A 25182-nucleotide genomic window follows, 5' to 3' on the forward strand; every position below is an offset into this window, starting at 1 on the left:
GGGAAGAGATAGAAGTCAGAGGGAGCCAAATCTGGGGAATAGGGTGGATGTTCCAACAATTCATAGTGCAGATTCCTTAATTTTCTCATTGCTAAAACACCTTTGTGGGCAGGTTCATTGTCCTGATGAAAGATGATTTTTTTCTTCTGCAAACTGGGTCTTTTCTCATGAATTTTTTCATCTAGTCTAGTTAAAATATTCGGAATAATATTCGCCAGTTATTATTTTACCCTTTACAAGATAATTAATAAACAAAATCTCTTTAGCATCCCAAAACACCGATGCCATGACCTTTCCTTCTGATGGAACCGTCTTTGTTTTCTTTGGCACTAAACAACTGGCTTCTGTCCACTGTTTTGACTGCTGTTTGGATTCTGGTATGTAATGGTGAATCCAAGTCTCATCCATAGTAATAAATCGATGCACAAAATCAGTTTTATTCTTGTTGAAATGCTCCAAGCACTGTTCAGAGATTTTCATGCAAGTGCGTTTTTGATTTGCTGTGAACAAGTGTGGAACCCATCTTGCACAAAGCTTTTTCATTTGCAATTCTTCATGCAAAAGATATCCTACACGTTCTTTTGAAATGCCTATAGTCTCAGCAATTTCACGTACTTTGATGCTGGTCATCCAATACCATATCGTGCATTTGATCAATGATTTCTGGTGTTGTTACACTTTTTGGACGTCCTTCATGTGGATCATCTTCAAGACTGGTATGGCTACGTTTAAACTCAGCAGCCCATTTCTTAATTGGCAAAAACGAAGGAGAAGAGTGCCCATAAAATTTTATGAACTTCAAATGAATTTCTTCTAGTGTTAAACCTTCTTTTACAAAGAATTTTATAACCACACGATACTCAATTTTATTATTTCAAGAGATACAGACAACAGTTTTGCTTCAGACAGCTCTATAAAACAAACTACTTGATAGAATGACTTGCAATTTCACATTATTATCATTACTACCCAAGACCGCATGGAGTCAAAGACTCATCGAGGAGGTCTTTTTATCAAACACACAGCTCGTCATACCTATTGTAATCTACTTACTTATTGTAATAAGTAAGTAGATTACTAAAACATGACCTCCCTTTAGTAAATTCAGCTGTCCATGAAAGATAATACAATTCTGAATCCTAGTTCTCACAAGCTTCTCCAACAACTTAAGTACAACACCTGAGACACAGATAGGCCTATAGTTTGATGCTTGAGTTCTATCACCTACTTTATGAAGTGGTCCAATCTTGCCCTCCTGCCACTCCTTAGGAACTTGACCGAGTGCAAGACTCATATTAAATAAATATGTCAAGGCCAGTGTCATCTCCCTGGCACATTCCTTTAGAATACATGGTGATATTTTATCAAGTCCCACAGCCTTATTTACATCAAGTTTGCTCAACTCCCCCAGAGACCTCTTGCTCCCTAACTGTCAGTCTCTCCCCCCATCATCATCTGCTCTCAATTTCTCCATGAAGTCACATTCACAAAATTGAAAGACCTTTATGAACTGCTCATTAAGTATCTCCACCATACCTTCTGCAACAGCTGTCTTTATACCATTTTCTCCAATCACTGTCATCCTTCCATAATCATTCTTTCTTTTGTTGGCTTACATATCAAAAGAACACCTTTTTGCTATGAACAGCAGTTAGCTAATGACGCTAACTGCTGTTCATACCTCTCTTTAGCTACTCTCGCCAACCAAGTCACCCACCTTGCCTGGTCTTTGCAGTTCACATGGAATTGGCTATTTACACTTCTCTTGTGCTCCTTCCATAATGCCCCTTTTTTCTATATCGCATACTTAATCTCTTTATTCATCCATTTCACACCTACCCATATTTAACCTTCTCACCATTGGAATACATTTAGACATTGCATCTATTAGATAGTTTTGAATATTCCCCAAGCTGCATTCATCTCTTTTCCAGCTAACTCTTCATTCCATGCTACGTGTGCAAGCTCTTCGTAATCATCCCCCCTTGTAGTTCCATATATACCCTTTTCTTACAAAGGTCCTCACACTGCTGGCAATCACCCAGGTAATCACCTCATGGTCACTCTCACCAACTGGTGGCCGATTTGACACTTCATTTATAATTACATCCTCTGATGAGATGACCAAATCCAAGACCCTCAATCCTTGTATGCTCTCTGTTACATACTGTTTGAGGTAGTTATCCCTCATAAACTCAAGAAAATCATTTTCTTTACTTCCAGTTGCTATCTCATCATTCCAGTCTATATTGCCATAATTAAAATTGCCCATAATGAGAACCCTTTTCTTATTTGCTTGGCTAATTTGATTATACATTTCATTAGCAACACATTACCTGGTCTATAACAACATCCAACCAAGTATTTGATTCCATTGACCTCTGTCTCGCACCATACTACCTCAAAACCACTGGTACTATTTCCCTCTTGCATCTCTATTTTGTATGGACATAACTCTTTCTCTATCATCAATAGCACTCCCTCTCCCTTTTTACCCCTTCTATCCTCACGAAACACATCATACCTTTCTATCTCTATTCCTGTCAGGATGTCGTCCTCATCTAACCATGTCTCAGTTATTCCAACAATTTTAGGATCAAAACAGACTCAATTAGTGCAACAATTTCATCTGCCTTGTTTCTATCTCTCATAAAGAAGTTTCTTACACTTCTAGTATTTGTATATAAACACAACAGCTCATTCCTGGATCTACAGCTAGTTCCACTGATACCACTCATTCTATGTGATCTCTCCAAGCTTGACTGGGATCATTTCCCTTTCTGCTTATTCATTTTAGGACACTCTTAAATTCCATCTGTTTCCTCTCGATCTCGTGTCATTCCATTCCTTTCCTGTCTACACATGCTCTCACAGCCTCTTGGAACATCCACCTTTCTCACAGTGTCCACTCTGAGCCTCCCCGTTTCCCCGTTCATCTTGCACACCCATTCTCTCATTTTCCATACTCATGCCACTTACTTCCTCATTCATAACTACCTCTTCAATCTCTCCTGTCATACTCTCCTGTTCTTCCACATCACTATCCACTTGATCTGATTCATTCTCTATACTCACTTCTCTACCTTCCAGCAACAGTCTCTCCAATCGACTCACACCATAACCACTCAAATGCAGTCCATCACTCCCATACAGTTCACTTCATCTTTCAAACTCATCCACACACACATTAACAAATTGTACTCCCCTGTCCTCACACATTTCAGCCAACATACCATTCATAATCCTTGCTCTCTGCCTCATCTCACCACAGTCATTCCTAGGCAACACGCTTATTACCCTTCCTATCACACTATTCTCTTTTATCCATCTAAGCGGCCTCGTGATATCCATTCTGACGTACTCTTTGTCCTTTGTGAAGTCATCGTACCTATTAAAACCATCAACTGCTTCGCTCGCTCTCTCCTGATATCCAAGGCCTCAATCACTCTACTCATTTTACCAACTGGAAAACATACCTTGTGCATCCTCTCATCCAGCACACCTTTAATTATGGAGTCGCCATACAATCGCTCATCTTTCGTTAACTTTTTCATACCTACTTGATTTGTTTTAATCATTTTCACCCAAATTTTCTTAATTTCACTCTGCATCCATTTCATCTCTTGCCTCATCCAACCCAATTCAACTTTCAAATCTCGCTTTATATTCTCTCTGTCATTCAGTCTTTCTAATTTTCGAACTCTCGACTCCGGCTTCACACTTTCACTCTCATTCATCCTTTTCAGTTTCTGTACTTTCGGTCCATGAGTCCAACTTTCGCTTTCATTCATTCTTTCCATTTTTCCCACTTTCGATCCTTTCGTCACACTATTTCTGGTTTCTTTCTTTTCTCAATTTTATTTCCTTTTGCCACATTTGCCTCGCTTTTGTTCTTTTTACCATCCATTATGGTTTTCAAATTACTTGTTTTCTTTTTCAATGCTATCTTAAAATTTTTTTGCCTTTCTTTCACACCATGCTTCTCTTTCGAATGAGCACTCATTCTTCCTGTGACATTCTCGCTACTAACACTTTCTGTCATCAAACTCATATTAGCACTCATCAAATCCTCGTTTAGCTCACACTTCACACATACCCTCCTTTCATGAGCCCTAATGTCCACAAACCATCTGTGTAATCAAAAGAATACATGTAGCACACCTCGCACTTCACGAAACGACTGAAATATAAGTTAAAGTCATGCACTGACAAACCTGCTGTCATCTTTCCTCTGCTGGTTACCATCTATGGTCGAGGCCAAGAACTTTTCACACCACCCTCTTATTATTCCCTAAGCTAAAATCAGCACTTAAAGGATGAAGGTTTGAAGATGTAAATGAAATTAAACAGAATGTGACAGAGCAAAACTCAAAGCCATTCTTTTAGAACACTTCCAGAGATGCTTCCAAAAGTGGGAAAAACACTCAGAACACCATTGAGGCAGAGGAGAATATTTCAAAGGAGATATTTCCCTATAGTTCATAAGCTTTTGTGTATGTATATATATATATATATATATATAAAAGTTCCAGGATATATTTTTAATTAAATATATCCTGGAACTTTTTGAACAGAGCTTGTGTGTGTAAAGGCTAAAAACACATGGATGGACAAACAGCTAATAATCTTGAAACCATGTCTCATACTCTAAACATAGTGTTGTTTCACTAGATGCAGAGAATATGTCTGAAGCTTGAATGGTTTGAAAAAGTTCCATGTTTGTTCTTTAGAGTAGGTTTTCTGGATTATCTAACACTTAGCATCACCTACCCAAAATATTATAGGTTTCTATTATTTTGTGAATGGTATGAATATTTAAAAAAACTCTTCAGTTTAGAATTCCTCAAAATTATTCTGCTATACCCAGATGCCATTAAGCAATACATCAGCAGTGATAGAGGAGAAGAGATCCTACATCAGAATCCTATTTCCACATTCTGATATCTCACTTCAGATTGCATTATAAAATTTACCACTACCGTGCAGTCCAGTGATTTAGCCACATGTTCTGTTAGTTTTTCAAAACATAAATAACAGAGGGAACAAGAGGTTCAAGAGTTTTGGATTTGGTTATAGCATCAGAAGAGTTGATAATAACTGAGATGACATCTCTCCTACCAGTTGGAGAGAGTGACCATATGGTTTTGACTTGGAAAATGAATAGACATGCAGGAGTATCAAAGAGACGGGAACATATGTGGAATTATAAAGCAGGTGATTATAATAGTCTTAGACATCAACTTGGTGAAGTTTTGTGGAGGGAGGAATTGGAAGGCCGAGATATCATTAGTGCTTGGGAAATTGTGAAGGAATATTTGATGGCAGCAATGGTAAGCTGTATTCCACAAGTGAAGAAGAGGACACAATTTGGAGTAAAGTAGATGACAAACAATATTAAACAGGAACTGCTTGCAAAAAAGAGGCTATGGAAGAGATATAAGGAGACAGGTGAAGAGAAGATGCACGAAGAATATAAGAGACAGGCCAGTAGAGTGACTAGTATGGTAAGGAAGACAAAACTGGAATATGAGAAATGATTGGCTCTTAGATTCAAGGAAAATCCTAGGGAATTTTTTAGCTATGTGACCAGTATGGAGGAGAAATGACTGTGGAAAAATGACATTGTGGGATAAAAATGGGAATAGAGTGACTAATGCAGAGGACAGTGGAATTGTTCGACGAACACTTTATTGGAGTAGTTCATCCTGGAGGAATCAATTTTAATACTAGAGGGATAGGGCAGGTTCGAGGTTTAGAGGTGCAGGAGGCAAGTGTGTTCCACATAGTGAGTACTCTGAATGTTAGTAAAGCGGTGGGACTGGTTGGTATTTCACCACGAGTTTTGAGAGAATGTGCTAAGGAACTGATAGTGCCTTTGACCTGTCTTTTCAATGAAAGTCTGGCTGTGGGAAAGGTGCCCATGGAATGGAAGGAAGGTAAGATAGTGCCATTGCATAAGGGTGGTAGCAGACTAGAAGTGTCTAATTATAGGCCAGTTTGTCTGTCATCAGTAGTTAGTAAGATCTTGGAGAAAGTAGTGAGGGACCTATACAGCATTGGACAGATGAGAGTAATGTTATCTGTGAGAGTCAATATGGATTTGTGAAGGGGCACTCTTGTTTTAGCAATATGCTAGCCTTTTATGATAAAGTTACAAGAGCATTAGATGAGGGAAGGGCATATACCGCCATTTTCCTAGATTTAGCAAAGGCATTTGACAGGGTGCCACATGATAAGCTGATATTCAAGTTGCAGCACATGGGTCTGGATGTCAGATTGGTCAACTGGATTCAGGATTAGCTGTCCGATAGGTATCAGAGAGTTGTATATGGAAGAGCAGTATCAAAGAGGCAGAAGGTTACAAGTGGTGTTCCACAGGGCTCAGTGCCTGGACCTATATTGTTTAACCTTTATATCAATGACATTGTCCGTGGATTGCAAGGGGATATTCAGTTGTTTGCGGATGATGTGAAGCTGGGAAGGATTATTAGTAATAGTGCAGATGTGGTAGCCCTGCAAGAGGATTTGAATAAGCTAGACATATGGGCAAATGAATGGGGGTGTCAGTTTAATGCAGCAAAATGTAAGGTCTTGAGGTTTGGGAAACATCGATGGGATGCTGCATACTCTATGGAAGGAGTTAAACTGGAGGAAGTAGGGGAGACGAGATCTGGGGTTGATGATTGATAGAGAACTGAAATTTAGGAGATATATTGCAAAGGTAGTGAAGGTAACACAGAGGATTGCTGCAATAATGAGAAGGACACTGACCTGCAGAGATAAAATGGTTATTATTCTGTTGTGTAAGATTCTGATCAGACCACACTTAGACTATTGTTCTCAAATTTGGTCCCCAGGATTTGAAGGGGATAAATTAACTGTGGAAAGGGTACAAAGGCAGATAACAAAGATGGTGTCAGGACTGTACAATGTTAGTTATGAGAATTGGCTGAGAGAGTGTGGACTGTAGAGTTTGGTGGGTAGATGAAGGAGAGGCGATATGATAGAGAGTTTTAAGCTGTTGAGAGGTGGTTACAGGGTTGACTCTGGGAAGTTCTTTTGCTTGGTTGAACAGCGGGAAGAAGTCTTGACAGGGGAGGGCATCCATGGAAGTTACGAAAGGAAACTGTGAGAACGAGGGTGAGGAGTGGTTTCTTTGCATGGATGGTGGTTGAACCATGGATTGCATTGCCTGATGGAGTGGTGAGATTGAGAATGGTCAATGCATTTAAGGAGTGGTATGATGGGCTCTGTGTTTCCTAGGAGGGACCTCCCTCTATTAGTCTTGATAGACTTGTGTTTCTTAGAAAGAACCTCCCACGATGAGTCTTTTGACTCCATGGAGGCCTGAATAATAATAATAATAATAAATATATAAATAAAAATCCTTCACATTGTGCCTTTGTAATGAGATCTGATCAGAACAATACATCTTTTTGTTGACAAGAGCCAGGTTTGAATTCTATAGAACTTTAAGTACAAAGGACTTTTCAACTGAGGGTGAAAAGTCTTTTGAACTTAAAGGACTACCACAAACATGTCAGTTTGGCAGATAATTCTTTATAATTCTGGTTTTCCAACCAAAGGATGAAAGCAATGTTATTTGATCGAAATGATCTGGATTTGAATCCTGTCTAGAACACAAAGAACTTTTATGACTGAAAGTGAGTTAGTAAGTCTCACACAGAGGTGGCAGGTTTTTTCCTCCTAGAAGTTTGAATTTTTTTTCTTCTTCCAATAAAGCACGCAGACAAGCTGGAAGAATACATGAAATTAAAAGACATAATACACTCTCAATATAGCCCTTAGTTGGTTTGGCTGAATTCCAAACAACCTGTTGTTTTACTGATTGAATTTATTTGCCCCAAAATCATTGGAATAAGTGAAACATGGTTGAATGAAGATGATATTCTACCAGGAATAGAAATGAAAGGATACAATATTTTTTTTGTGAGGATAGAAAGGACAAGAAGGGAGGGGGGGGGGGGGTGCTGCTAACGATATCAAGGGAATTATGTCCACATAAGGTAGACATGAAAGAGGGGAATAGTAGCAGTGGTTATGAGGCAGTGTGTTGTAACATGAAGATTGGCAGAATGACATGTTTAGTTGAATGTTGCTGTAGGGCAAGGAATGTGGAGGGTGGTGATGAAGAAATGTATAAACAGTTTGGATTAGTGAACAAAGGAAAGGTAATTTGGTAAAATTTTGGAAAAGAAGAAAGGTAATTATGGGTGATTTTAATTATGGCAGTATAGATTGGAATGGAGAGAGAGAGAGAGAGCATTTATGAATAAGCAAAATGAATTTCTTGAATTCTTGAGAGAGAACTATTTCAGGCAGCATGTAAAGGAGGCCACGCGAGGATTGGGAGTTTTAGATTTGATCATTTCATCAGAGGATGTAATTGTGAGTAGATTTCACACTTTCCTCCAGTTGGTAAGAGTGATCATAAAGTAATTACTTGGGTTGTGGCTAGCCATATACAGACTTCCATGAGGAAAGGATATATGTGGAATTATAGTTATACCTCGATTAACGAAGAGGGGGCGTTCCACGAAATTACTTTGTTAAGCGAAACTTTGTTCTCAGAGGTAAAAATACTATGGCCATAATAGGGATACGTTCATATGTAAAGAAAATGAAAGACTTTTTTTTTAAGAAAAGCTTTATTAAATAAAAAGTCAATATCAGATATATAACAAAGATAAAATCACAACATTTTAAAATACGAATCTAAAGTTGATTGTTTATGCTTTTTTTCTCTTTCATTTAACAATTGCCTATAGATTTATTGCATTTAACACTGATTGCTTAACAATAACACTTCTTCCTAAATTAGGATAATTTTCACTGAAAAAAATTTTAAATGTTTTCTATGTCATTCAAGCACCTTTTTAAAGCTTTGGTTACTAACACTTTTTTGGTAGGAACGTCTTTAATTTTGTCTTCATTTTCTTTGACTTCATTGCTAACAAGTTTTTCTAAATCCTCCACTGAAAATCCATCATCTTCTGCATTTAATAAATTTCTTACATCTTCTTTGTCAACATTTTCGAAACCTAATGATTGAGCCATCTGGATAATTTCATTTCTCCAGATGGCTCGTGAATGTTATTTTTTTCTTCTAGTAAAACTTCTGGCCATAATTTGTGCCAAACTCTATTATTTAAGCATTTCTGAATGACTTCTTTCCAAGAGCTATTAATGTTTTCAATTGCATCTTTAATGATGTAGTTTTTCCAAAAAGTTTTAATTGACATTTGCTCTTTATCTTCTAGTTCAATTAAATTGCTTAATGTATCATACAGATAATAAGCTTTAAATGTTGCTATTACTTCCTGATCCATCGGTAGGATCAGGGAAGTTGTGTTTGCTGGAAGAAAGACAACTTTGACAGGAATGCATGTGTCTAACATACTATTAAGATCGGTAGAATGTCCTGCAGTGTTGTCCAACAACAAAAGAGCTTTTTCTTCAAAATTATTTCTTTGGCAATACCATTTCACTTATGGACAAAAATGGTTAACAAACCAATCAGTAAATAACTCCTTTGTAATCCACGCATTTCTATTAGTTTTCCATATTACAGGTAAATTCATTTTTATGTTACCTTTTAATATCCTCAGATTTTCCGAATGGTAAACTAACAACAATTTTAATTTAAAATCGCCAGAGGCATTTGATCCAAAGAGTAACATTAAACAGTCTTTGGCTGCTTTGAACCCAGGCTGCTGATTTTTCTTCAATAGAAATGAAGCTTTTTGATGGTGACCGTTTCCAGAACAAACTGCTTTCATCAACATTGAACACCAAATTTGGCAAAAATTATTTCCTTTAGTTTTTCTGGAAACTTATTCACAGCTTCAACATCTGCACTTGCAGCTTCTCCTGATAATTTTACATTATGAATTCTGGCCCATTTTTTAAATTTCTCAAATCAACCACGAAAAGCCACAAAATTTTCCGCAATTTCTTCAGTTTGTTTAGATTTCAGGTGATTAAACAAAAATAATGCTTTTTCTTGAATTACCATTTGAGTTAAAGGCATATGACGTTGTGACATATCATCTATCCACAAACTTAACATTTTCTCCATTTTTTTCTAAAATTGGACTCCTTAAGTGAGTTAATTTTGCTGCTGTACAATTCTGAGCAGACTGTTTTATTTTTTCTGATTGACTAAGTATAGCTGTTAAGGTTGACTGTGCTAATCCTAAAGAATGTGCCACTTCGGATTTTCTTTCACCCCTTTCAACATGCACGATATTTAATTTAGTCTCTAAAGAAATTGCTTTTCTTTTCCTTGATTCTGACATTTTAACTAAATATTAATATTTACAAACTCTACAATAATGCTGTCAGAGAACATCATTTATTACAATGCACTGAAATACACCCTACAAAGTGTAAGCAATGACTAAATTATGCGGATGACATGCGAAACTGTTAAAACAGACACACCCATAGCTTGAGAGTGCATGATGAGTCACCGTCGTTCGCCAATCGGATGATTGCTTGGATTTACCATAAAATTTTAATATTTTTATGTAAATTAGGGCTTGAAATTGCAGACTTCTTTATATTGAGGCTTCATTACCAGAGGTAACGTTGATCGAGGTATGACTGTGTAAGTCTGGTGATTATGGCACGTTTACGAGTCAGCTCGGAGCTATAGCATGGAATGAAGAGATGAGCGGTAAGGAAATAAATGCTGCTTGGGAACTGACAAAGAAATACATAAGAGCATCAATGTGTGAATGTAATGTATTCTGAAGGCCAAGAGGCTGAATAATGTAGGTATAAAATGGATGAATGAAGGGCTTAAGCATAAATCTGGAAGAAGAAGGTGTTTTCAAGACAGTACAGGATGAATAATGGTAATAATCAGTTACCTGATTATTACCATTAGTTTAAAGAACAAGCCAGGAGAGTGACTCAGTTAGTAAGGAAAACAAAAGTGCAGTATGAGCAGAAATTGGCAAATCAGGCAAAGAAAAATCCTAGAGTTTTCAGATATGTGCCAAGTACAAGATAGAATGATCATTGTAAGATGATGCTAATGGATGAAAATGGTAAAATGGTAACTACTGCAGAAGACACTGTTAAGGTATTTATTGATCAGTTTTTACAGGTGTTTCAATCTGATCTGGGTGGAATCATGAGGCACTTAAGTGTAGAGGACTGCTTAATTGTGAGTGAGCAGGAGGTATTTGAGGAATTAAATAATCTTGATGTCAGTAAGGCAATAGTATTTGTTGACATATCACCATTCATCTTAAGGGAATGTAATGTTCCAGTGAATTGGCAGTAGCATTATCATGGCTGTTTAATAAGAGTCTTACTATGGCTCTGGTTCCAAGGGAGCAGAAAGACAGTAAAATTGTTCTACTGCATAAAAGGTGGAAAGATATAGATGGTGTTAAGACTGTGGCTTCAAATTATAGGCCAACCTGTATATGTGGAGTTGTGGTGAAGATACTAAAGAGATTGGTGAGAAGTAAGATGCAGAAATGGATTGATAACAGCAGTATTCTCTGTGGTTATCAGCATGGGTTTGTTAAAGGGATAAAATGCTTTACTAACTTACATATGTATTATAATGAGGTGACAAATACCTTCGACAGGGGAAATTCATATAAATTGGTGTACCTGGCTGTTAGATAGGTATCAGAAAGTTGTATATGGGGTTGCACTATCCCAAAAGAGGAAGGTCAGCAGTGGTGCACTCCAGGGCTCAGGTTTGAGACCATTGTTGTTCAATTTGTATGTTAATGATATTGAGATGGGTTTAATTATTGATATGCAGATGATGCAAAATTGGGGAGAGAAATGCAGAGTCAAGCAGATGTTATAGCCTAACAGGAGGACTTGAATAGATTTTATGAATGGGCAGGTAAGTGGACCTATCAATTCAATGTTGCCAAGTGTAAGGTTTTGAGATTTGCTAAGCAACAATGGGATGTGCAAGTATACACTTGGTGGGGAAGTAGAGGAGATGAGAGATAGATCCGGGAGTGGTGGTAGACAAGGACCTGAAATTTAGGAGCTACATTGCACAAATTGTGAAGACATCACATTGGATAATGGCAATCATGCAGATGACTCTGACATGCAAAAATGAAGATGTTATGATGCCATTGTATAAGGCCTTGATCAGGCCTCATATGGATTTTTTGCACAGATTTGGCTGGTGAGTTTTCATTGTGATGAAGATATGTTGGAAAGGGTCCAGAGAAGATTCACAAAGGTCGGCACTGGTTTTTGGAATGTGGAGTATAAGTACAGATTGAGAGAATGTAAATTGCAGAGCCTCATGAATAGGAGGAAGGGGGGGGGATATGATTGAGACATGTAAACTAGTCTGGGGTTGTTATCAGGTTGACATGGAAGAGATTTTTCATAGAATGGGAGTGGGGGGGAGTACAACAAGAGGCCATTGCTATAAACCGTATGAGGAGGGTTTGAGCAGAGGAGTAAGGAGCAAGTGCTTTGTATGGAGAATGCATTGCCTGAGTGTGTGTGTTGTGAATGTAGACACAATGAATCAGTTTAAAGGATGGTTGGATGAGTATTGTGTGCACCTCCCATGATGAGTCTTTCTCTCCACGGAGGTCAGATATTAATAATAATAACCTTCATGCAGCAAATCAGTCTATGAACACAGATTTTAAAAACATAATGCTGAAGGTATAGAGCTAAATGTCTGTCACATTAAATTATGAGCAAATAATGTGTTCATCAAAAGGCATTAAGAGAATTTGAAAATAATGATCTGCCAGTTCCATATATGGTTCTCCTGTAACTTTCCATTAATTTTTTTGAGCTGGTAGGAGGAGATTAGATTGCAATCTATTCCATTTTTAGTCCATGTAGAAGATGACTAGAAAAGATATTAGGTCGATGATAAACAAATAGAGAAATCGATCATGTCTGTAATTTTAATCTGAGTTTTATTTATTTTGACAATATCTCATTTTCATGTTAATTTTGCATTTCTTATGTAAATTAGGCCTATGTCAGTTTTCTTAGTAAAATATAATGATTTACTGTGTTTCCTAACAAATTTCTTCTGGATTTCAGCTACCATGGTTTATCATTTATAATGCTCTTCTCATTATTTTAATACTGTGGCATGATGCAGTTTGTTAAATTTTCCCAAAATCTTTGGTTAGTTGAAATGAGTTGTAAAACAGTAAGTATATGATGAAGTTGAAACTTTTTCACATGCCTGCATTGTGAAAAAATTTTTAATTGCAAAGCATTGCATTGCAATTAAAAAAAAATAACATTTTGGATATATGAAATATGTTCAATTCAAAACTTTTATGCTTTATCCATAATAATTCATTCAGTTTTTGATATATATATATATATATATATATATATATATATATATATATATATAATGATGTAAATTAACATAAATTTCTTTCATGAATATTTAAATTGTTCTACAGCATTAACCTGGTAGAATTCAATGAAACTCCTGTAAAAATGTGCAATATAGAAGTAGCACCTTCTGTAGACAATTTTAAGACTCTAGTAGATGTTCACAATGTTTCTCCAGGGGAATATTACATGCATTGTAACAGGTATGTATAAAAATATAAAATTTCTCATAATTTATCCATCCAGCAGTCCTTGATATAATTTTTAAAATAATTTAATCATTTGCATCAGATATAAAGTTTAATAAATCTGAGAAAAGAATTATTCCAAAAAGAAATTACAGTTATTAAATTATTCTTACAAAGAATTATTATTATATATTCTAATTTAATAATTAATCAATATAAAATTCAAATTAATGACTATTTTGTTTGTGGTAATTTATGCTCAATATCAAGCTATTAACACATAGCCTATCACCGGATACATAAGGGCAGCTCCATCCCAGTTAAGCAAGCTTTGCTATATAGGCAGACTCCAACTCACACGTATGCAAATTGTCCTGAAAATACTATAGAAAAAGTGTGAATTGTAAAAATTTGCTTACTCACCTACATTACTCACACACCATCTAACAGTAATCTTCCACAAGGTAGATGAGACTGGATTGTTTTGGAAAAATAATGTCATGCCCCACACATATTTCTAAAGAGGAAGAAACAATGCTAGGACACAAAGTTTTAAAGATAGATTAACTGTTTTTCAGGTGGTAATGCTTTGTTGCTGTAAGCTTAGACTACTAGTCTCTCACACACACTTTGAAAGGCATCAGTAAGGCAATTCTTCCCATACATTATTATTCAAGACTGGTTTATTAACTGTTTCATGCTTGAAGTTGAGAAATATTGCCAAGAAGCTAACATTCATTTGATTTTTCTTGTCGTATTGCATATTTGCATGATTTTCATCCAAACCTAAATGTACTCTAACTTCAACCCAACGCTAGTTTTCTCATCCAGCCTATTGACCACAGAGCACTTGCCAATTTCAAAGCTTCTTTACATAAGGCTTTTGTGCAGGAATTGGCAGCTATGGACAGAGATTTTGTTTAACAAACCAAGATTTTTGGAATTCCTATACTTATCAAGCTATACAAAATTATATAAATTCAATTTGGAAAAAAAATTGTATCCATACATCATGCATGGTTTCAGTAAGGACATAACTTTTGAAGACTTGAAAAATGGCCAAATAAAACAGAAAAATAGTGAAGCTTGCTGAACAACTAAAATTAGAAGTCCATGAACATGACATCAAAGAATTGATTGACTCATGTGGGTGAATTATCAAATGAACTCATTGAATTAGAAGAAGCAAAAGTTACTGAAACTTCAGAACCAGACGAGAAACTGACATGTTTTTGCAAAGAAATAGATGGCATGAGATTTCAGCAGGAATGGCATGACTGGAGATTAATCGTAATGCTTCATGGTTCTTAAAAATCCAAAGAGATGGCTATCCAAATAGATGTTTTAGCCTGTTATCAAGAGATTTATTGAAGAGAAAAAAGAAGCTATAATTCAGTCATCTTTGATAATTTCATAAGGAAGATGGAAACACCAAATTAAACTGATAAATTTAATAGCAAGCTTATCATATCTAGGAGCACCCTGCTTAGTCAACCTTATTGACTGGAATCTTATAGTATAATGATTAATGCAAAAAAACATAGAATATTTGTGCTGATATAAATCAAAAGTAAAAAATAAACGGTACTTAGGCATGATTTTTAATGAAAATTGTAAATTAAATATGGAAATAGACAACAGAATTAATAAAGCTGGTATGGTAGGAAGTCATCTGAATAAATTTGATAAATTTATTCAGATGACTTCAAATCAAAACACTAAATTAGCTGTATACAAGACAATGTTCAAACCAATTTTAACTTATGGATCTGAAAGCTGGGTTAGAAATAAAACACATGACCAAAGACTAGAGACCACAGAAATGAGAATCCTGAGAAAGATTAGAATTATGAACAAATGGCATCAGTGGCAATATCATATTAAAAATAAGGATATTAGGAAAGAACTTAACATGTTAACATCCAGGAATGTGTTAGCAGAGTTAATCTCAGGTGGTATGGTCACTTAAACAGAATGGGAAAGGAAAGATTAGCAAAACAAGTATTCTCTGCCAGATTTGCAGGAAAAAGATCCAGAGGAAGATCAAGATATAGGTGGATTGATACAGTAAAAAGTGCCTTAGAAGATAGAAATATAATATCTGATAATGTTGGAGTCTTGACGACAGATAACAGATTGATTTGGAGGAAAACTGTAAATAGGAAGTTAGTAATGATGTAAGTTTTTTCATGTAGTACTATCATATCCTGTACACCCCTTGAGGGTACATATCAGGAATTGGATGATGATGACGATAAAAAATAAAGAATGAAAAACTAGAAGTAAAAACATACCCTAGTTCTGTTATTTCCATTTATATCTTTATTTCCCTCTTTATTCTATAATAAAGTTTGTAACCATTTTATCATTCAGATTTTTAGCAGGTTTTCATTTTATGATTCCAGGTTTTAATACACACACTTGACTATTTTTATATTGGTTAGTCATGTTTCTGGGTTTTAAACACACATCTTTTATTTAGCTAATTTAGCTACTACTTCCATTTGATCCAATTCACTGACTGTACCATACATTTTTAGCTAAATGATGATGGAACAACAAACATTAAATTATATCTTACTTTCAGTATGGTCCCAAGGTAAGAATAAATATAATTTCTTTGTAACTTCAATTTATACCAGCCAGCCTGGTTCACTGAGTGGTTAGCGTATCTGCACTCCAGCCAAAAGGCTGTGGGTTTGAACCTTGCCGTGGGCATGGATGGTTGTCTGTGAAAATACTAGTGGTGGTTGGCGGTAGATGGCGTTGGTGTAGATGATGAAGGTAGTTGCGGTTAGTGGAGTGGTGGAGTCGGAGTGTTGTAGAGTAGGTACCCTCCCTCGATGAGTCTTTGGACTCCCTAGAAGTGTTATATAATAATAATAATACATTATTATAACCAAGTGAAAAAAACTTACATCTACAGGAATATTAGTAAAGATGGATAGTATGTCAAGACTTGCAAGGATGGCAGTGGATGATACATATAAACTTCATAGTTTAGAGATGGGATGAATTTTTGATGCAAGATTTAGATCTCTCCTAAATACACTAGCTAGATGAGGTGGAAATTTATGACATCTCTGATTGGCCTCAAGGGGACACCAGACTTGTGTATTTTAGGCAACCCATAAAGTCGTGGAGGAATAGGATGTAATAACTTGAGCTTTTGTAGTAATTCTGGAGGCCAGTTTGGGACATTTTTAAGTAAATTCTTTGTTTTTTCATAAGTTGACCAAGTAATGATCATGATGCAGAATAGAGTAGCTGGAAGCATCAGAAAACTTGTAAGTTTCTTATTATAATCCTCTGTATTTAGAACCACTGTTGTATGCCTTTTATCAACTCTCATTCATATCTGGTGGGCAAATAGGAATTCCTTTTTCAGCACTGCACAAAAAAATCCACTTTTGGAACATAATCCAGAGTTATAAATTAAAGATACCAAGAAATTATATACTTCGTTTTATCCTTTTTAAGGATAAAACCAAGTCCACAGTATTTTAATAATAAGATGTGACACTTTTTGGCAACTCATATATGAAAATATGACTTCTGTATTATTTCAACCTTAGTACTCTCCGTATACGGGAATAAAAAGGCGTTAGCTGATTTTTTTTTTTTAATATTACCTCTGGATCTGGCTCCACTGATGAGACCTCAATAAAGTGGTGATTTCAAAACTGGTCTGGGTAGTGATATCCTTCCCATAATGTTATAGTATTATACATGTCTATAAGGATATGTGGATAAGGATAAGGCAAGTGATGTGAAGTCAGCTTCTATATACAAGTTGCCCCAGTCCTGAAAATACTTCAGATGCAAACTTTGTTTGCTTACACTTGAATAAGAATAAAACCAAGTATATAATTTCTTTGTATCTTTAATTTATAGCACAACCAAGTGGGAAAACTTCCAACTATAATTGAGAGTTACAGCATATTTTTCACTTGGTTAGAGTATAATAAATTTAGTTTAATCCTTTATCCAAGTGTGAGCAAACAAAGTTTGCTCACACTTGGATAAAGGATTAAACTAAATTTATTATACTCTAACCAAGTGAAAAATAAACTTTCAACATCTTTCTCTAAATCCAGAGTAATTTATTAAAAAAGGGTGGCACACCATTTGGCAACTCCTATAGGTAGAGATGACCTGCGGATGCGTCTGCCTGGTATCTCAGCTTGGGCCTGGCTCCCACTGAAGGAAAAGATAAGTCTATTCAAACCGACCTTTTTCTCCTTTTATGGCAGAGCCACAGTGATAAAAACAATCATTACCCGAATGCTGATGCACACAATCAATATCACAGGCATCACACTGCTACAAGAAAACCAATTATCCAAAAAACTCATAGATTTCTTCTGGAATGAAAAAAAACATGAGGTTAAAAAACAATACCTGCAACTAAAACATGAAGAAGGGGGGTACGCTCTGCCTGATCTCAAAAGCTTGCTTTATGCAAATACATTCAAAACTGTACGGAAGGCCTTAAACTCAAACCATATTTCAGGCCTCCTAATTAGATATTTTATAGGACTTTTCCTCCCCCTCTTTGGAACCACGGACTATGCTGGACCCCGTGCAAGGGTTGTGCCCAAGTGGTACCGCACACTAGTAAAATCACTCACAGTACTTAGAGACAAAGGAACAGAAATCCTCACACACAAACCGAAAGCAGTATACTGGGATTTCTTCCAACTCTCCAGGCGTGATACACCAAACCTCGGGACAAACAATGAAATTCTCTTTAAAAACATCAAGAATAGCTGGGGACAGCCTTTTCATCGGGATCTGGCCTGGCGAATAGCTTATGGGCAGCTCCCGGTGAAACAGGTTAAATCTAGGTACGTACCCAGTCCGTGCGATCCCTTTTGTGATGTCTGCCGGGGCGTGGAAACGGTGGAGCATTTCTTTTATTTTTGCCCACCAGCCCAACGCGTCTGGCAAAGACTGAGCACAGCACTGGGAATCCCGATGCTATCACTAGAAGAGGTCATACACCTGCAATTCCCGCCACCAATCAACAAGACCCAAAAATTCGCCATTTTTTTAATTAACGTCTTAAAGTATCACATCTGGAAGGTATGGAAAAAATCCCAGGTACGGGACGCAAATTTAATGTACGCAGGAATAAGGAAAGGTTTCTTTTTTTACCTTCCTAAATTTCTTGCGCAAGAGAGACATCTACTAGGCGACTTTAAATTTGTGAACAAATACTGCAAACCACCGAAAATATGCTTTCTTATACAGGGACTCATCAAGCCCTGTATATTTCTTTAGTATCTCCAAAACTCCACCTAACTCTCCCTAGGAAAAGTAACAACCACTCTGTTCTTCCTCGCCACAAAGCTTTCGCTGGCACGGTTTCCTTTACTCCAAATAAGGGGGGTAGATCTGAGAACCCGGGCTGCGAAGGCTTACTGCGAGGCGGTGCTGCTCCTTGTGAGCGGCATCTTCCGGGCCAGTCTTCTACCCCATTCTAAGTCCCAGTGGTACCAGGTCTGCAAGTTCCTTATTTTGTTCCCTTTCAGTTCAACTGACCGGACCGTAAGTCCTTTGATTTTTATGTTTTAAAAAAAAAAAAAAAAAAAAAAAAAAAAGTTCAAACTGAAAATACTGTTTTCAAAACATGTCAATGGATCTCCTTCATAGATAACTGACGAAATTATTAAGGATAAATTTATAAGTGAACTATTAGTCAAAATTTTTATGGTTAAATTTTCTTTTTTTTTAACAGATAAATTGAGAATATGTGTCACAGACCAATTAGCCATATAAGGCTAAACAGGTTGACTGAGGCCTCTTTTACCTCCTACTATCCTACTCTATCTTTCATTATTCTCTTCTCTTACTGTTTGCTGACCCTCAGCATGCTTTATTCTCCAAAGGCCGATGATGAGAGACATGAACTCCCATTCGACCTCAATAAAGGTCGAAACTAGTCTGGGTAGTGGCCCTTCCCTTAATGCATAACATTAGACATATCCGCAAGGAGATGTGTTTTGCATTATAGGAGATACTGAGAAAGGAGTGTTGGTATCTTGCTCCACCTTTGCAACGAGTTGCCCTGGTGTTGTACCACCTTACCCCAGTCCTGAAGATACTTTCAGGCGCAAACTTTGTTTGCTCACACTTGGATAAAGGATTAAACTAAATTTATTATAAGTTACAGCATAGTTAAAACCTTTAAGAATACATAAAAAAAGAAGTTTTATTCCAAACTTCTGAAGTGTGAATGATTATCATATTTTATATATATATATATATATATGTTAAAGATACCAAGCTATTTTAAATATAAACCTGGTTTTTTACTCCATTTCCCAAATAAGCAAACAGACAAGTCAGTCAAGTTTGCGCCTGCAAGTGTTGCAGGGTCTAGCTGACCCTGCACGTAGTGCACGTCAAGGCAACTCATGGTAAAGGTAGAATAAGCTCTGATCACTATTCTTAATATTTACCCTTAATGCAAAGCACATCTCCTGGAGGAGATGTATGATGCTATGTATTAAAGGCAAGGGGCCACTACCCAGACCAGTTTTGACCTTTACTTAAAACTTAGTATTTCTTAGCCTGGCTCCCACTGACGAGACCTCAATAAAGGTCGAAACCGGTCTGGGTAGTGGCCCCACTGCCTTTAATACATAGCATCATACATCCCCTCCAGGAGATGTGTTTTGCATTAAGGGTAAATATTAAGAATAGTGATCAGAGCTTATTCTACCTTTACCACGAGTTGCCTTGACTTGCACTACGTGCAGGGTCAGCTAGACTTGCAACACTTGCAGGCACAAACTTGACTGACTTGTCTGTTTGCTTACTTGGGAAATTGAGTATAAAACCAGGTTTATATTTAAAATAGCTTGGTATCTTTAACATATATTATACCCAAGGTAAAACACTTTCTACATCTATCTTTCATCCTGAGATTTTTATTTAATAAGGTCAAAGCACCTTATGGTAACTTGTTGTGGTAAAATATTTATAAGCTCCGTATTTCTTAAAACTTAGTATTTCTTAGCCTGGCTCCCACTGACGAGACCTCAATAAAGGTCGAAACCGGTCTGGGTAGTGGCCCCTTGCCTTTAATACATAGCATCATACATCTCCTCCAGGAGATGTGTTTTGCATTAAGGGTAAATATTAAGAATGGTGATCAGAGCTTATTCTACCTTTACCACGAGTTGCCTTGACTTGCACTACGTGCAGGGTCAGCTAGACTTGCAACACTTGCAGGCGCAAACTTGACTGACTTGTCTGTTTGCTTACTTGGGAAATGGAGTAAAAAACCAGGTTTATATTTAAAATAGCTTGGTATCTTTAACATATATTATACCCAAGGTAAAAAAAACTTCATCATCATCATCATCAAATTCCTGCCATGTACCCTCAAGGGGTGTACAGGATATGATAGTACTACATGAAAAAAATTACATCATTATTAATTTCCTATCTACAATTTTCCTCCAAATCAGTCTGTTACTTTTCAACACTCCAATATTATCAGCTCTTATATTTCTATCGTCTAAAGCACTTTGTACTGTATCAATCCACCTATATCTTGGTCTTCCTCTCGGTCGTTTTCCTGCCAACCTGGCAGAGAACACTTGTTTTGCTAATCTTTCCTCGCCCATTCTGTTTAAGTGACCATACCACCTGAGATTAGCTCTGCTAACGCATTCCTGGATGCTGACAATGTCAAGTTCTTTCCTAATATCCTTGTTTTTAATATGATACTGCCATTGATGCCACCTGTTCACGCCTATAATCTTTCTCAGGACTCTCATATCTGAAGTCTCTAGTCTTTGGTCAAGTGTTTTACTTCTGACCCAGCTCTCAGATCCATAAGTTAAAACTGGTTTGAACACTGTCTTGTATACAGCTAATTTAGTGTTGCGACTAATTTCTCTCTTATTCCATATGAATTTATTCAATTGACTTCCCACCATACCAGCTTTGCTGATTCTGTTGTCTATTTCTATATTTAATTTACCATCTTCAGTAAAAATCGTGCCTAAATAGCTGAAATGTTTTACTTGTTCCACAGGTATTCCATTCACAACACAGTTGACATTTTCAATGATTCTGCTATTTTCATTGTCTTTGTCTTTTTATTGCTGACCTTCATACCATATCTATTACAAGAGCTATTCAATTTAGTCAGAGAATCTTGCAAACTTGTAGCGGATTTATTTAGAAGTATAACATCATCCGCATAGAGCAAAGAGCTGACATTAACATCTCCAATTTCGATATCATGTTGAATACCACTTTCCTTCATAATGCGATCCATATAGATAATGAATAACACAGGGGATAATGTACATCCTTGTCTCACACCAGATTTAACATTAAACCATCTTCCTGTATTTCCTTCAATTCTAACTGCTGACTTACAACTCAAATAAAGACTAAGTATTGCTTGATATAATGTCCCATTGACACCATAATACCACTTTCCTTCATAATGCGATCCATATAGATAATGAATAACACAGGGGATAATGTACATCCTTGTCTCACACCAGATTTAACATTAAACCATCTTCCTGTATTTCCTTCAATTCTAACTGCTGACTTACAACTCAAATAAAGACTAAGTATTGCTTGATATAATGTCCCATTGACACCATATAACTGCAGCGTATTGAATAGCTTCTCTCTTGGCACCTTGTCATATGCCTTTTCCAGATCGACAAAACTTAAATACAGATCTTTGTTATATTCCCATGCTTTCTCGACTATTTGTCGTAAAGTGAAGATCTGATCCTGACAGCCTCTATTTGGCCTGAATCCAGCTTGTTCTTCACCAAGCTTTTCTTCCACAAAAAAATTTCTTCCAATTTTTCTTCCATAAAAAAAACTTTCTACATATATATATATATATATGTGTGTGTATGAAAAATAAATGAGTTTAAATGACTATAATACCGAGAATAAAAAAGAATAAAGTTTAATGCTGAGATACTTCTAGTTTTGTTGAAAAAATCAACTTCTTCAGGTATCAGACAAAGAATTATATAAAAAATAACAGACATTATAAAATTACATCAGCAGATCTAATATAAAAGACCATAGTACATTTTAAACAGGAATGCGTGCTGGAGTTCCAATTATATATATATATATATATATAATTTACGATCATTCATTCACACTAATCATTGAATAAAAACCAAGGACTAATATTAAGTAACATATGGAAATCTCTTATTAAATTTTGGGCGTGGACAGCAGGGATTTTCCCTCAGTTTATCTGCGGATTTTCATCCCGCAAGCAGGCAACAAACTGGTCCCGTGAACACACACAGATAGAGTCAGGAATACTTAAGACAATCCCTCTACCCATAGGTCTGAATTGTCAGCTATTCCAGTCCCGAGCCCAGATAAAAATAGGGAGGATTGAGGTGGTGTTGTATCTCCCTGTAAAAGGGGCTCACGGCCATTTAATCACCATATGAAATGAATGAATGAACCTTCTTGGACTAACTGCAGACAACTTATGCATGCCACATAATTTTACATTTATTGGTTACCATGAATTCATTTGTCTTATGTTTTTTTTTTTATTAGTGTTTTTTATTAGATTATGTATTTATCTTTTCGATGTTTAAGCCCTAAAGAAGCCACTAGTTCTATTTTAAATGGTGAAACTAGTAGGTCTATTTTATATATCGTAACTAAATAAATTCCTGTTGTTAATGAGTTTATCTTCATGTCTAGTATTGAAACTATAGATAATCCTTTTTTTCAGCTCACAATTGCCCAAACATAGCATTTTATAGTTATTTAGCATCGTCATTTCATTAATACCACCTATGTTGACATGATACTTCTTACATTTATTGCATCTCTCTTCAATTATATTTATGGTGCTTGCCTGTTGAGAGTGAGTTTGTTCCGGTAGCTGACTTCACTATTCACCATAGTTAACTGATAAAAAAAACAGTCCCCCCTTGTTTAAATGGACAGTGCTCCGGCTAGCCAAAAAGTTCATGTTGTTCTATCCTTTTTTGTGGTTTTAGTTAATGCAGAATGCAGTTTGATTAGTTAACTTCCAGCATATTCTCATTCATTCCTTATAGATACCTTATAATGGAGCATACCAGAGGAAGATGAGGATTGGACATTAAGGCAGAAGCCCTGATCAGGTCTCTGCATTCTAAAATCTATGTGGAGGTCTTCTTGCAGTTATCTAACTTTCATCCTTAAGTGAATCCAGTTAAGTTACTCTGTAACCAAATAAACTCATAAAACTATTTCTTCTTACATAGAATATGCCCTGACTTAAACATGGAAGTATTAATGCATACAGCTTGTTTAATTTCAATAGAGCACATTATGTATTTAGAGAACATTTTGCTCCTTTCTGTTTTATTTTACATATATTAACTCTACATATTTTATACATATTTTCTATTTTTATTTTCCAATTAAATCTTAGATACAAACGACTTGATGTTACTCAGTTTCCCACACCTAGTTCAGACTGCAGAGAAGCTACAATGGCACGATTGCCACCTCCAGTAGATCTTACTAGCTTAATTGGTATTCTTGGAGATGAAAGTGACAAGAACAATCCCATATTTCGTAACCTTCACAAAGGATTACCAGACTGGATCACATCAGCTGTAGGTAGGTTCACGGCTCATTACATCTGATCTCTGCAAAATTCATTAATTTGTACTAAATTGGTGTTCATCCATTTCACTCCCACTCTATTTACTCGCTTAACCCTCGGTGTGCAGTCATACATTGCTTTTGTCAGATACTGCCTTGTGAGTTTCCATGCATTGTCAACATCTTTTCCGTTCAGCTCATCTACCCAACGTACTGATACTAACTGACTACAGAGCTTCCTCTAATCACCTGCTTTATACTTCCACATGTATCCATTTTTTTGGCAGTGACCTTTTCTTGTTTCATTACTTCCCAAGCAAGTACCTCATGAACACTCTCACAAACTGGCAGCAATGTCAACACCTTATTAACAACCATATCTTGTGAAATTATCGCCAAATCCAAAACATTAAAGCCTCTAGTTGCTTCAGTCACGTGCTGCTTAAGATACTCATCTCTCAGAAATTCCCCAAACTTACTCTCTCCTTGTTCCTATACACTATCTCCTCCTTCCAGTCTATATTCCTGTATTAAAGTCTCCCGTCAGGATCACCTTCTTTTTACATGCCCAACTAATTTGCCTAAACATTTCACAATTAGTATTCTCTGCATTCCCTGGCCTCTAATAGCATCTTAGTATATCCTATCAGATATACTAAGATGTTTATTTCAACTTCATACCACACAGATTCAAAATCTGTGCATGCACTATCAACTTCCACACTTTAGGAACACAATTCCTCTGCAATCATTAACAGCACTCTCCCTCCTCTTCACATCTCTATCCTTCCAGAGAAATTATATATCCTTCTAATTCTATTCCTGTCATCACATCCTCAGACAACCAAGTTTCACTTTTCCAGTTACTTTTGGGCATATCATCTCAGTCAATGCCACAAACTCAGCTCTCTTGTTTCGAATACTCCTTACATTTATGTATAAACATAACAGTCGCTGTGTGTTTGAGGCCATCCTACCA

General features: G+C 36.4%; 1 protein-coding gene across 1 annotated transcript in view; it reads left to right on the forward strand.

Annotated features, from left to right (window-relative positions):
• The window catches only part of LOC150096657 (beta-alanyl-dopamine/carcinine hydrolase-like), a 239900-nt gene that overhangs the window by 193847 nt on the left and 20871 nt on the right, over positions 1 to 25182 (forward strand). Inside the window, exons 7-8 of the mRNA XM_090408553.1 lie at positions 13461 to 13595; positions 24028 to 24218. Of these exons, the coding sequence (XP_090264679.1) occupies positions 13461 to 13595; positions 24028 to 24218 (326 nt within the window). The remainder of the gene's footprint in view (positions 1 to 13460; positions 13596 to 24027; positions 24219 to 25182) is intronic.

The sequence above is a fragment of the Typopeltis vanoorti genome, chromosome 18 (genome assembly GCF_054136105.1).
Source record: "Typopeltis vanoorti isolate ZY-2024b chromosome 18, IOZ_Tvanoo_1.0, whole genome shotgun sequence".
Taxonomy (NCBI): Eukaryota; Metazoa; Arthropoda; class Arachnida; order Uropygi; family Thelyphonidae; genus Typopeltis; species Typopeltis vanoorti.